The following is a 12,521-nucleotide window of genomic DNA, read 5'->3' as shown; positions in this document are numbered from 1 at the left end:
AGAATCAATTAAATACTGCATGATACAGTCTTTAACGGTGAAGTGTGTAACTTTTGCACCACTAGAGGCACCAAATGGAAATTTGAAAATAATAATAATAATAGTTTTCAAACAGGTTTCCAAAACACTCCCCCCATCAGCCATTGGTTATCAAAGAGATTCCAAACAGTCCTGCCCAAGCTTACACCATTGGTTGTTATGTCAGACTGGTCGGGATAAAAAAATAAATAAAAAATAGATAAATATTTTAGAAGTGCAACAGACATGCAGTGTTTACACTTTTTGGGGAACTCATTCTATGAATAGGTTACGTTTAGTTGTCTCTGCACATTAAACTGTGATTAGAGAAAGTATTTAAACATTAAATAGTATTTAAACGAAAAATTACACACTTCCTCTTTAAAACTGAAGAACATCATTTTGGCCATTTACAAATTGTTATGTTTGAACATAGCATGAGAAAATAGCCTCACAAAAATGATTATAAATTCTATTCTTGTTTACAGCGATTTAATAAGTCTAAAAGGCCATTGGTACGGACAACCCCTGATTCACCTTGGCCTCAAACAGTGGGTCAGGAGAGGACATGTCCCTCAGGGAAACTGCAGTGACATCATCAACCAACCCCCCACCCCGCGTTGTTTTCTCAGCTTACCTTGCCGTGCATGAGAAGCCTGATGGTCAGGGTCACATTCAGGCCGCCCTCTGACTGGACTTTGTTGGGTTCCATTCTAGGAGTGGAGGTGAAGCAGGAATATGGTCACGTGACAGGAAATTCCCAGGAGCAGGACGAGAATGATGGTACAGCAGCCAACCAGTCACCTGCAGGTGGGAGGGGGTGACCAAAAAAAAAAAGAGTCATAAAGAGCTCATACATTTTCAAATGAGTAATGAAGGCATTTGCAGCATGTTTGGCTCTGCTCAGGAACGCGAGCTGGCAATTAAAGGGCTAGTTCTCCCAAAAATGATAATTCTATTATTTACTCAACTTCATGTTGTTCCAAACCCGTATGACTTTCTTTCACCTATGGGACACCAAAGAAGATGTTAAGCAAAATGTTACCCTCAGTGACCATTCACCTTCATAGTATGGAAACAAGATGCAGTGAAAGTGAATGGTGACTGAATGGCTCACATTCTGCCAAACATTTTTCTTTTTAGGTTCCACAGATGAAAGTCAGTTACATGGACATAAGAGTCCGAGTGAGTAAATGATGACAGATTTTTCATTTTTGAGTGAACTATCCCTTTAATACTACATTAATAACCTTTAATATGCAGAGTCTGAACACAAGAGGGAGCACTTCACAAGTAATCAAAGTCAACTCTACATCATTCTTGCTGTCAGGCAGTAATCTCAGAAATTAATCTCAAAATCCAACAGACTGTGAGGTCATTGAGCCAAACACTTCATGGGCTATGCTGCCAGTGTAATAAGAATATAATAAAATAAACACACCAAGAATCACACACTGGAATCTGAAATGCTAGAGCCACAGTCAACACTCTGACGTATGGGCTAAGGTCCAATGTAAAGTCAAATCTAAAAACATATTCATCATTTAAAGGAGGTTTATTGGAAGGTAGGGGACATTAATTACATATTGTAACTGAAACCACATCAATGTTTACTTGTGAATTGTATAATTATAAAACACGGTTCCGACTCTAAACTGTGATCCATCAGTTGATTTTTCATCTCTTTAGCTGTTATAATGAGTATCTGTCTGTATTGGGAGGGTGGTCTTAACTCCCTCTTAGTACAGCTACAGACTGTCTCCCACTTTCAGTGAATTACGCTGTCATGTGGTTCTGGGATCAGCTATAACTGAGAGATTGAAACATTAAGCTTTTCCAGTGAAGCTGCCAGACCTTTGAATAGAGAGCAGGATAAAGGGAGGAAAAAAGTGATACAAGAGAAATAGTCTCTGTGTGTGTGTGTGTGTGTGTGTGAGAGAGGACTGAATGAGTGGAGCAACATTTTGAGCACAAATTTTCAGTGTTATTAACGTTCAAAAAAATGTCAGTGTTATAAACGTACAAAAAAGTTTTTTTTTTTGCTAAACTAAAATGACTCCAAAATTCAGTAGGTAAAATAAAATGACTACAAATTAAATTTTGATTACAATATTATTAAATTCGAAAACCTTACAACCCGCCCTCAACCCGTGCCACTAAATAGCAATGACACCAGACAACCCTGAGAAATGTAACACTGTTATGTAACAAATATGAATGTTTAGCATATTTTATATCGAATTATGATATCAATTAATGCATCAAGTTTGGAAAGCCTTAAATACTATACTAAAATAAAAACTAAATATATTGAAAAACTATAAACTAAAACAAGAAAGCACAGAAAATCTAAACTAAAACTAACAGTCATAAAATAAAAACTAACATAAACTAAATTAAATTGAAAGAACAAAATACAAAAAAATATAAATATAAACATTTTTAATTCAAAATTTGACCTGTGTGTGTGTGTGTGTGTGTGTGTGTGTGTGTGTGAGAGAGAGAGAGAGAGAGAGAGAGAGCAAAGGAGAGATAAGGACAGATTTAGATTGGTAGATGAGATGAATTGCCAGCTGTCGACCAATCTCTCTGCTAAGCACAGATTGCATAAAAATTCTAATCTGAGCTAAGAGCACACAAACCTACAAATCAACAAAGCAAATAAACAGAAGTAAACCAACTAAGGCCTGTACTCCTACAAATATAGTAAGTGCCCTCCATTCTAAGACCAAGAAGTCTTGATGATGTATCTTATGGGTTCAGAGAGATGCTGTAGCATCTCAGTCTTGATTAAGGTTGAGTGGTAGACCAATATGAATGTTATAATGGCCAATGCCATTCAAAAGAAGGGTGGCCAATGGCCAATATATTGTATTCTGTAATAGAAGTTAATGATAGAAAAGATTTTGCTGAATGTTTACTGAAAAAATCACAAAACATATATAAATAAAAATAGAATATGAAAATGTGCACTATCCATTAATAAGGCTGCCAGTAGGTTTTCAAACATACACTGTAGGCAAAATGACCACTTCTGTTAATATGTCAATTGACACAAAGTCAGCATGAAATTAAAATTGCCGCTTTTTTATTTTCTTAATGTATGTGACTAGTCTTATGGTGCACGATTCATCCATGCATATTCTTTAATAAAAATATTTTGTACTCGTAATCTTTAAATCAAAATGTAACTTGCCCTTCTGCCGACGTATGCGAGAACGCATGGAAGATAAGCCAAAATTCAAACGTTTTTAGTCAGTTTTAAACCCAGTTTTTACCATTGTCGCCAAGAATAAACAATGCAAAAAGTAAAGATCTTATGATGAAAATTGTGTTTAATAAAAATAAAAATTCTTAAAAATGCTTTATAATCATCCTTTTATGTTCCCCTTCTATTATAATGTTTTGTGGAGACGCTGCAAAGCACAATGTGAACACTACTAACCTGCGAAAATATTACAATTTGCTTTAGTGAAAGAATTTACCCTCTGTAGCGGCTCCCACAGAGAGGTTCTTAAGAAAACACAATGTTCCACACTTCTCCTTACGACTCAGTTAATGTTTTAGTTCTTTATCCGCCTCACATGACGTACATCTCAAATGCCTTTAAGTTCAACCCTGCATGAAATCTTATCTAATTAAATCAGCCTGTAAAACAGCAAACAACACCGCGGCTGTGAGCGAGGCACTAACACCTTGCAGCAACTTAACGAATACACTCAGTTTGGATTGAGGAAAGGAATACTTATCGTTGATGTGATGCTATTGCTCACGGTCTGGTGCTTCAATGAAAAAGCTGCATGAATAACATGAATATTATTACTTAGATTATCATATTTTGTTAATCGTCAAGAATGCCTGAAGGATTACATTTTTAAAGCACTTCTTTGTATATTTTGAGGTGACATAGAAACAGACGGTCGGGTGCACAACAAACCGCAGTGGACATCTGAGTGCTACAGTACATCTGTTGGCTGATAATGGCAGTTATCAGAGCAAAAGCATTGGCTTCATAAACAAACTTATGTTACCTCAAAAGGCACGTGTCCTTTGAACCAATTTCTATTGATGTTGTGTGTGTTTGGAAGAGGGTGTGCAAGCACATTTCCAATCAATTTCCAAAACTAGGGCTTGACGATATATCAAATATTCATGATATATTCTTGATGATTTGCTGGCGATATACAATTAAGCAACATTGCAATTGTTGTTGTGATATTCATGCACTTTTTTATTGGGATTTTTCTTAAGACTAGTCATTAGACTAGTTTCACGATCCCTGCTTGTCTTGCAACTTGCAAGTATGAGAGTGTTAAAGAGATGTTTTAATAGTGTCTCTGCAAAAATTATTTTAGAGTTCATGAGCTCAATTCTGTTCTGTAAATTATTTCGAAATGTGCGTTTCAATTAATGAATTCAAAATTCTGAATTCAAGGTTCACGGAGGTCCCCGCATGGAATTTTTTATGCTTTAAAATTGTTTTTACAAATATATGTAGGTAAATAATGTATAGGTAAAAATATATAGTTTAATACTATGTATTGTCATATTGGTGCATATAAATGAAAATAATTAATATCAAAACTAAATATATGATGTATTTATATTTTTTTATATTTTCTCTGGCTTACAAGGGTATTTTTTAGAGAAACTATTTACAAACAGATTAAAAATGTTAAAATCAAGAAGTAAAATACAGTAAAAATCTAGTTAAATATAATCATGGCATTTTTTTACCTCACGCTTTTCAATAAATATATTTAGTGAAAAAAAAATATATATTTAGTTATAAATAAATGTCGAGATATGTGCTAAATGTTGTCAAAAGATATATATTTATATATATTTTAGCTATATCGACCAGCCCATTTTTTGCAAAGTATGAGCAGATAAAAAATTACCCATGGAAACACTTCATATTTTAATTCTTAAAATATTAATCATAAGTCTCATATCATCCTGGTGGTAGTTAAGCTCAGTCTTTTGCTAAAGCACAGGAAACAGAAAGTGGGTCAGCCCTTTTTCTAAAGAGCTTCTGGCCTCTTCCTCTGTGGTACCTATTGAATTAATCACGCTTTACGCTTGGTCAAGTCGTGCTCCCAAAATGCTCTTTTTTTTTTTTTTTTTGGTCAAATTCTCTCTATTCACATTGCCTCGAATGCAGCACAGTACCATATCTCATTTTAATTAATATTAAACAGCCAACAGTCTCATAACATCTCATAGCTGTGATGGGATAATGCTGTTTACTGAATTTTATGAAACGGACAGTTCTGACTCAAAATACTGACTATATCAACAAAGTGCAAAGTCATTTTAAAATGCCAGTTAACACACAACTGTGACTGTGCATTCTATATAAATGTGCCAAATTGCTTCATTCAAAGCCATATCTTGACCTTGCTGGTGTCCCAGTAAGTTGTCAAAACATTGCTAGTCTCTCTCTGATCAACTTTACCAGGTGTAATTTAACTTAGAACTCAGTTGATCCCAAAGATGATTGTTTAAATGATTAAAAACGTGATGTGGGCAGGTTAACTTGCATTATTAGAACTGATTAGACATAAAATACATTGGTAATACTAGAAATCATATAAGCTGGTCTAATTGCTGTAAGCTATGTTAGATTTGAGGGGACAAGCTGCTGCTTGCAGCTATTTGCCTTTAGCACTCCTGATTTCTGTTGATTTCCGCAGCGAAGGGAGGTTGGTATATGTGGATTCAGGGAGTAAAGACAAAATAGACTGGGTATATTCAAAGAAAATGTAAATCTGCTACCTACAAAGTGATGTTGGGATATCAGGGGACTTTGAAAACTAATAATAATAATAATAATAATAATATCCCTATTGCTTACAACTGTCAGAAATTGTAAAAGGGAAAATAATAGGAGACAGAACCTGAGGCTACAGTTCACTCCCCCACAACTAGAAAACAACAATTACCCAACTTCCTATAAAATGACCAGCAGTTCTGGAATGAGAATATAAATCAAAATGCTTTTCAGACCATAGGCTGTTTTTCTAATTAATGTGAAATGGAAAGAAGTTTCTTCAACATCGGGAGAAAAAAAAAATGGTACAAACAAGCAATTTATCAACTGCTCAAAGGTATTGACCTCTTTTGGGCAAAATCACAATACAATAGAAATGTGGGTACGTTGGAAGCAGAACAAAAGAATTTCCCCTTAGACAAAATCATACATTTTGGTACCAAAAACAGGGTGACAAAATGTTCTGTCACTGCAGATGTGTCCAGGCAAACTGCTGACACACTGTCCACAACCAAAACACGTTATCCAAATTAAGCACTTACTCTATTAAAATCCTGCTTCAATTGAGGAGTTGAAGGGTGCTGAGTAGTACATTTACTGCACTCTACTTAATTCCCTTTTTTAACTCATTGATTCCTAAATGAACACTATTCCCTGAGAGATCAGAATGTCTAAGTCCATGAATATATATATATATATATATATATATATATATATATATATATATATATATATGCACTATATATACTGTACACACAAACTTGTATAACTTACTTTCTTCCTTGGAACACAAAGGGAGATGTTAGGCAGAGTAGCCATTCACTTTAATTGTATAGAAGAAAAAATAAAAAAAAGACGCAATGAAAGTGAATGTTGACTGACTTCGAACATTCTTCCTATCATCTCCTTTTATGTTCCACAAAAGAAAGTCATACAGGGTTTGGAACAACATGAGGCAGACAGAATTTTCATTTTTGTGTGAACTATCTCTTTAAGTACCTTTGGTTGGGAATCACTGAGAGTTGGCAGAGATGGGGGTAAGTCCCTTAACAAGTGGGCTTCAGCTGGTTGGGGGAGCTGGCAGATGGGTCTGGACAGATCAAGCGCTATGATTTATCGTGTTAAACACATCACTAGTCCTGTCAGTGTATCAAGAGCAGGAGCATAACAAGAGGTGACAGTGTTTATTGGAGACACTGGCTCATACGAGATTTCAGGGCAAATTACAGCCTGAGGCGGTTTGTCTTTTACTGTTTTTCAAAATCACAACCATGGGCGGACACAGGGACGACAGAAAAAAAAAGCATCCAGGAAAGGAGGAGGTAAAAGAGGGATAATCGGCAGAACAGTGTGGCAGAAGTGGTTCAGCCATTCTTCATGGACTTGAGAATCTGTCAAATTCTATTTTCAGAGAGGCACAAACAATAACCAAATGAAATTGTTCACGCTGTCCAAACTATTTTTATCTATCTTGTCCTGGTATAACCCTTCTCAATACAATGCAAGAATCGAACAAGTCTGGGCATTTTCTAAAACTTGTCACTTTAGCAAACAGATATATTGGTTATTAGTAGGCCCGCTGTAAATGTGCACCACAACAAAGAAACAGAGATTTCTGCACACCACAAAAAAACCTATTCTAATTCAGTATTGAAATAATTTGTCCCATTATACCTCACTCAATTTTGTTAGATTTATGCTTAAATCAAGAAAATAAAAATGCCAATGAGGTGAGAAAAATACGTTCATTTAATATCTTATGCAATTTTGCTTCTCAAGTAAACTTATCTTGTTTTACTGTGAGGATGTTTAGATATTTCTACTAGATAAAAAGAAAAAAATACTAATTAAGCAAATAGATTTTTTTGTGAATGACAGGTGTTCTAATTCTGCACTGCACAATGTTATGCACATCCCCCATGTGCATAACATTGCATGTTCGATTACTAAATACTTTGACTAATTTGGTAATGTTTTTTTTTTTACTACAACACAGTTTTTTACGTTTAAAAACATCCCACATACTTAAACAGATTCCACCCCCCCCCCCCCCCCAGCCCAAAATCAGTGCAGAACTATGTGAAAAAAAGGTTGTTCAGAGGTTTTAGATGCTTCATCAGTGTTTTGTGCTTGACATAAAAATGAAAATAATCAAGAAGAAAATTAGGTTTTGTGGGCGGAGAACAATTAGAGGCCTAATGTTACATGTGTACTGCAACAGAATATGATTTCAAACATGATTATGAATCCACAGCAGAATACTTTAAAGGAGATTTAAAGCTGGGCTTAGATTTACATGACTGTAAAGAGATCAGAAAGAATTGCTGTCTCATATTCTGTACTTTTTACTGTAAAAAAAACAAAAAAACATACAAAAAAAACATAACTGCAAAACACCTCAGCATGATGACCTTCAGAATAATGAAAAACCAACACTGTCCTCAAATGATTTAGTAATTTACCACAGTGTCGAAAACTGCAGACCAGTCATTAAATACATTTAATACTGATTTCTTGATTTCCTCCTATTATTTTATGAAAAAGTCAACAACTGTATAGTCACTGCAAAACGACTGTCAAAAGAAACGGTTACAAATAGCCAGCAAGTTGCTGTATTTTAAAACACAGTAAATTACAAACTGGCTGCAGAAGTTTACAGCATACTTTATAAAAACTTGTAGTGTTTCTGTATCATAATGTACAGCAAATGATGGTTGTTTGTAAGCGTGCTTATACAGAACTTCTGCTGAATTTTATAATAAAACAAATTAACAGCAAAATACTATAAAGTTTAAATGCAGCTTCTACAGTAAGACACGATTTAAAATACAGCAATAATACTGTGAAAACAACATAAAATTGTTTACATTATGGATACGTGTAAACGGTCCCTTTAGTACAGATATAAATCTCTGTTTTGATTGCTGCGGCTGGGAGAGGATATTCTCTCCTCTGAATGAGGTCCTTATGAGGGGTCACTTCTCTAACTGTGGGGAGGAATTAAATTAAAGCCTCAATATAAAAAGCTTGGTTACAGCATTTGATCTGCAGGCCATTAGAGACACAGAAGGGGAATCTTGTTGGAAGATAATAATGCACGATTCCTAAGACTGTTGCAATTTTATAAACACAGAAATACTCAAAGCAATAAAACATGCACAAGAGGAAAATGCTAAATATAATCTGAGTATATCCACCATCATCTGGCCTGTCCTAATTCTCCAAGGCAGTCGTTACATTAGAACATAAACCAGCCATAAGCCTGCTCAAAAATTAAGTGCCATAAGGAGAATGCGACTGTTGCATTCACCCTAAACTATAATGGAACTTTTAGAATTAATTTGTGAACCTCCCCAGTTTATGACAGTCAAACACTACACTGATTATGTTGTATTTTTGTATTATAATTGTTTTTTTTTTTTATTGTTTTTTTTTAGATTGCGTACTGAAATTCTGTAATCATTACATGGGAAAATTCCACAGATACTACTCAAAATTCAAACAAGCAAGTCTAGCAAGTCAGCGCACTGTCAGCCATCTATGGAACGCTCCCGGGAGACTATTTCCAGTCATGCCAGTGCAGCTTCTATCTACTTGGCGGAACACCGAAATCTCAAAAAATGGTTGGTCAAGATTACGATCAAAGAGCATTTTTTAAATCAGCAGTAAAAACTGGTATCATAAATTGTGCTTCTTTACCTCATATTAAGCTAAAAAATTCAGTTTTCCCGGCTTGTATAGCTAATGCGCATGCACGTTCTAGAGTTGATTGTCTGTAAAAGGTGACTGGCTCTTTTACCTTTAAGGCGGGACTTCCTTTTTACATCTGTTGGGCGCTAGAGCTACTTGGTTGGGCATTCCAATTTCTCCCATTCATTTGAATAGAAGCGGCCCATCTCTGCTAAATAGTCTCTGTCAAAATTTCAGTAAATTATTACCCATAGTTGGGTCCAGATGGAATCTCCAGACTTTTTTCACATTGTCTGCACTGATTTTGGGGGAAATCTGTGGAATACTACGGAATGGATTTAAACATCGCAGAGAGTATTACACTTTTATTGGTAGCTGAAAGCATAAAATGAGTGAAAATATAATAAACAAACAAAGGGGCCAAAAACCATTGTGAATGATGGGCTGTTCCGATTTCCTGAATATGTGGTTACATTCTTGTAATGAGGTGATTACATACAAATTATGGTTTACAGTCCTTCAGCTACTAGTTCATCAGAATAAAGGCTGGTGCATACATGTCCAATGTACATCATCACTGAATGGTTTCATTGCTTTTAAGATGAATAACTGTATATGTTTAAAATGCCACTGTATATATGGCTACATTGCTTTCAAATGAACCAATTCAAAAGTTTTGTGTTAAGAGTGTCACCCCATATGACAAAAATAAATGACAATCCATTTGAAACTCTTCAAAAAGAGTTACTTTGGTAAAACTCACCTCCTGACCTTGTGATTATTTGCTTATACATGCATACAAGCATCAATGACTCACATCGAATATACTGCAGCACCACAATAAAAGAAAACGGCTTCTATATGTAGGTTATTTGATTTTGTTTGTGTTTATGAGAGTCCTGCAAGAAAGTCATCATGAGCCTTTTCCATTTTAAAAGACAATTTTAGCATAAAATTGGAAATATGTGAACATCAGTATTTATTTATTTATTTATTTATTTTGGCTGTACACAGAAGTTAGTTCTGAAGTTGAATTCAGATGGTGTTACAGTCTCCTTCATTGGCTCATATGCTGTTTAACACAGATACATACAATGCAACATAAGCACTGTGGCTTTTTGTTATTTTTCTATGCATCTAATCTGATCATGCGAAAGAGATTGGATTTGGCATTTAGGACAAAGACAAACAAACAAATTGGTTAGTTAAAAGTTGGGGAAAACTCTTACATTTCTGAATAAATAACTCAAACTTGGCAAGAGAAAACTGTAATAATGTTCTTTTGATGTTTTTCAAAGTCATGTCCTTGTCTGGTTTTGTTGAAATTTTAAACGATACATAATAACAGTATAAACAGTGTTGATTTCAACCTGGTCAATTCTGCATTATATCTAGTCTTCGTTTTCCTTCATTGGCTTTCCAGCTCATGCACAAAGTGAGCAATCATACACTTCTTGATACAGATCAAGTAATTTCATGAAAATTTTTTTGATTATATACGGCCGGTCATCCAAACATCAGTTACTGTTGGGTCCGACACACATAGTGCAAGTGATAGTTTCGTTTTTCACTGAAAAATGTAAGTTTTTCTGCTGTGTACATTCCCTGTAGGCATCCGGAATCACCAAGTCTGGGGTCCCTTTGGCTGGGCGTTGTGTGTTGAGGGAGGAGCGGGCGTTCGGTCACCCAGATGTGAACAACTCTAGGAGAGCCTTTTGTTGCAGTACGCGTGTCTGCAGGGGCACCCTCCCCTACTCAGCCTGACAGGGTGCTCAAAAACTGTCAGCTCTGATCAGTCGCCCTTGCCTGGATCTCAGCCTAAATTATAATCAAGAGGTCAGTAGACCAGTAATGCCAATGCAAGATGAAACAAAACCAATCCTAAGAACAGGGAGTTAAGATTTCGGTATCAACGCGCCATGCTATGCTAACGGCCTACCGACAGAAGGGAGATGAAAGTGCCGAAATGCTAAATGGAGACACCTCTGGTCGACTCCAGGCAACACAGTGCAAACCAGTTATATATATATATATATATATATATATATATATATATATATATATATATATATATATATATATATTACAATGTGGCATCTCCGTAAATAAATCCTTAAACAGCTGTAAATGTTAAGATGTTAAGTAAACATCTATACATAAAGTGAGATTTGGATTCTCTGTATAAAAAGTGGTTGTTCTACCTCTATATGAGACATTTCCATGGCACCAACGAGCCATGTCCCATGTTGGGAAGCAAATACCATAATAAACCAATCAATTTAACCTCTCGTGTTAAATTCCAAAAAATCCAAATAACTATAAAAATATGAAATCAATTGCTTGTTCTGCTCTTACATGAGTCTAATAAAATGCTGACATTGGGTGGACTTTGAACCAGTTTTTAAGACAACATTTTTTTTCACTTCAATTTGACAGATAAAGAGCCGATGACGATAATTTAGATAACGACAGTGAAGGAAATTGCGTACCTCTCTAGAAGAATTAATCAAAGAGACGAGCAGCGTTTAATGTTATGAACTGCCATCAAGGTCGCAATCGCAACGGAGACTGACACACAAGTCACAATCCTAAACGCCATACTGTCTGCAGCATACAGACCATTGTCGAAAGATATACGGATTTAACATAAAAATGGATGTTTCTGCCAAAAACCATAACAAATAAAGCAAATCAGAAATAGACATTTAGCCAGAACAATAAATCCTTACAATTTCATTAAATTTCATGAAAGGTTTAAATACAATTTAAATTTATGTTAAATAGCCAGAAGGTCTAGTCTATATAGGATTTCTTATGTCCAACAAAATCATACTCACAGTCAGAATAGGTTGGCTTGAGTATCAAGAGGAATGATACTCAATCAGTCAGTATTGGAACATCATATGTAAAGACAACGTAACGTTTATTTTTCAGTTAACTGCCATAGAGAATAATGTTTCTTATGGTCAATGGATATTACAGCTGCATGCACCAGGCCACAATGATGCATTGAAGCATCTGCTAAAAATAACGTTAGAAA

The 12,521-nt window shown here is 35.3% G+C and overlaps 1 protein-coding gene across 13 annotated transcripts in view; it reads right to left on the bottom strand.

Annotated features, from left to right (window-relative positions):
• The window catches only part of LOC127447921 (poly(rC)-binding protein 3), a 95,867-nt gene that overhangs the window by 28,065 nt on the left and 55,281 nt on the right, over positions 1 to 12,521 (bottom strand). For all 13 annotated transcript variants that reach the window (XR_007898434.1, XR_007898435.1, XM_051710131.1 and 10 more), the window contains one exon: positions 656 to 822. Coding sequence is in view for 11 of the 13 variants with exons in the window: in XM_051710131.1 (XP_051566091.1) it covers positions 656 to 730 (75 nt within the window). In the remaining 2 variants the exon portion in view is untranslated. The remainder of the gene's footprint in view (positions 1 to 655; positions 823 to 12,521) is intronic.

This window comes from Myxocyprinus asiaticus, chromosome 11, assembly GCF_019703515.2.
Source record: "Myxocyprinus asiaticus isolate MX2 ecotype Aquarium Trade chromosome 11, UBuf_Myxa_2, whole genome shotgun sequence".
NCBI classification, from domain to species: Eukaryota; Metazoa; Chordata; class Actinopteri; order Cypriniformes; family Catostomidae; genus Myxocyprinus; species Myxocyprinus asiaticus.
This window is presented reverse-complemented; position numbering and strand designations above follow the sequence as displayed.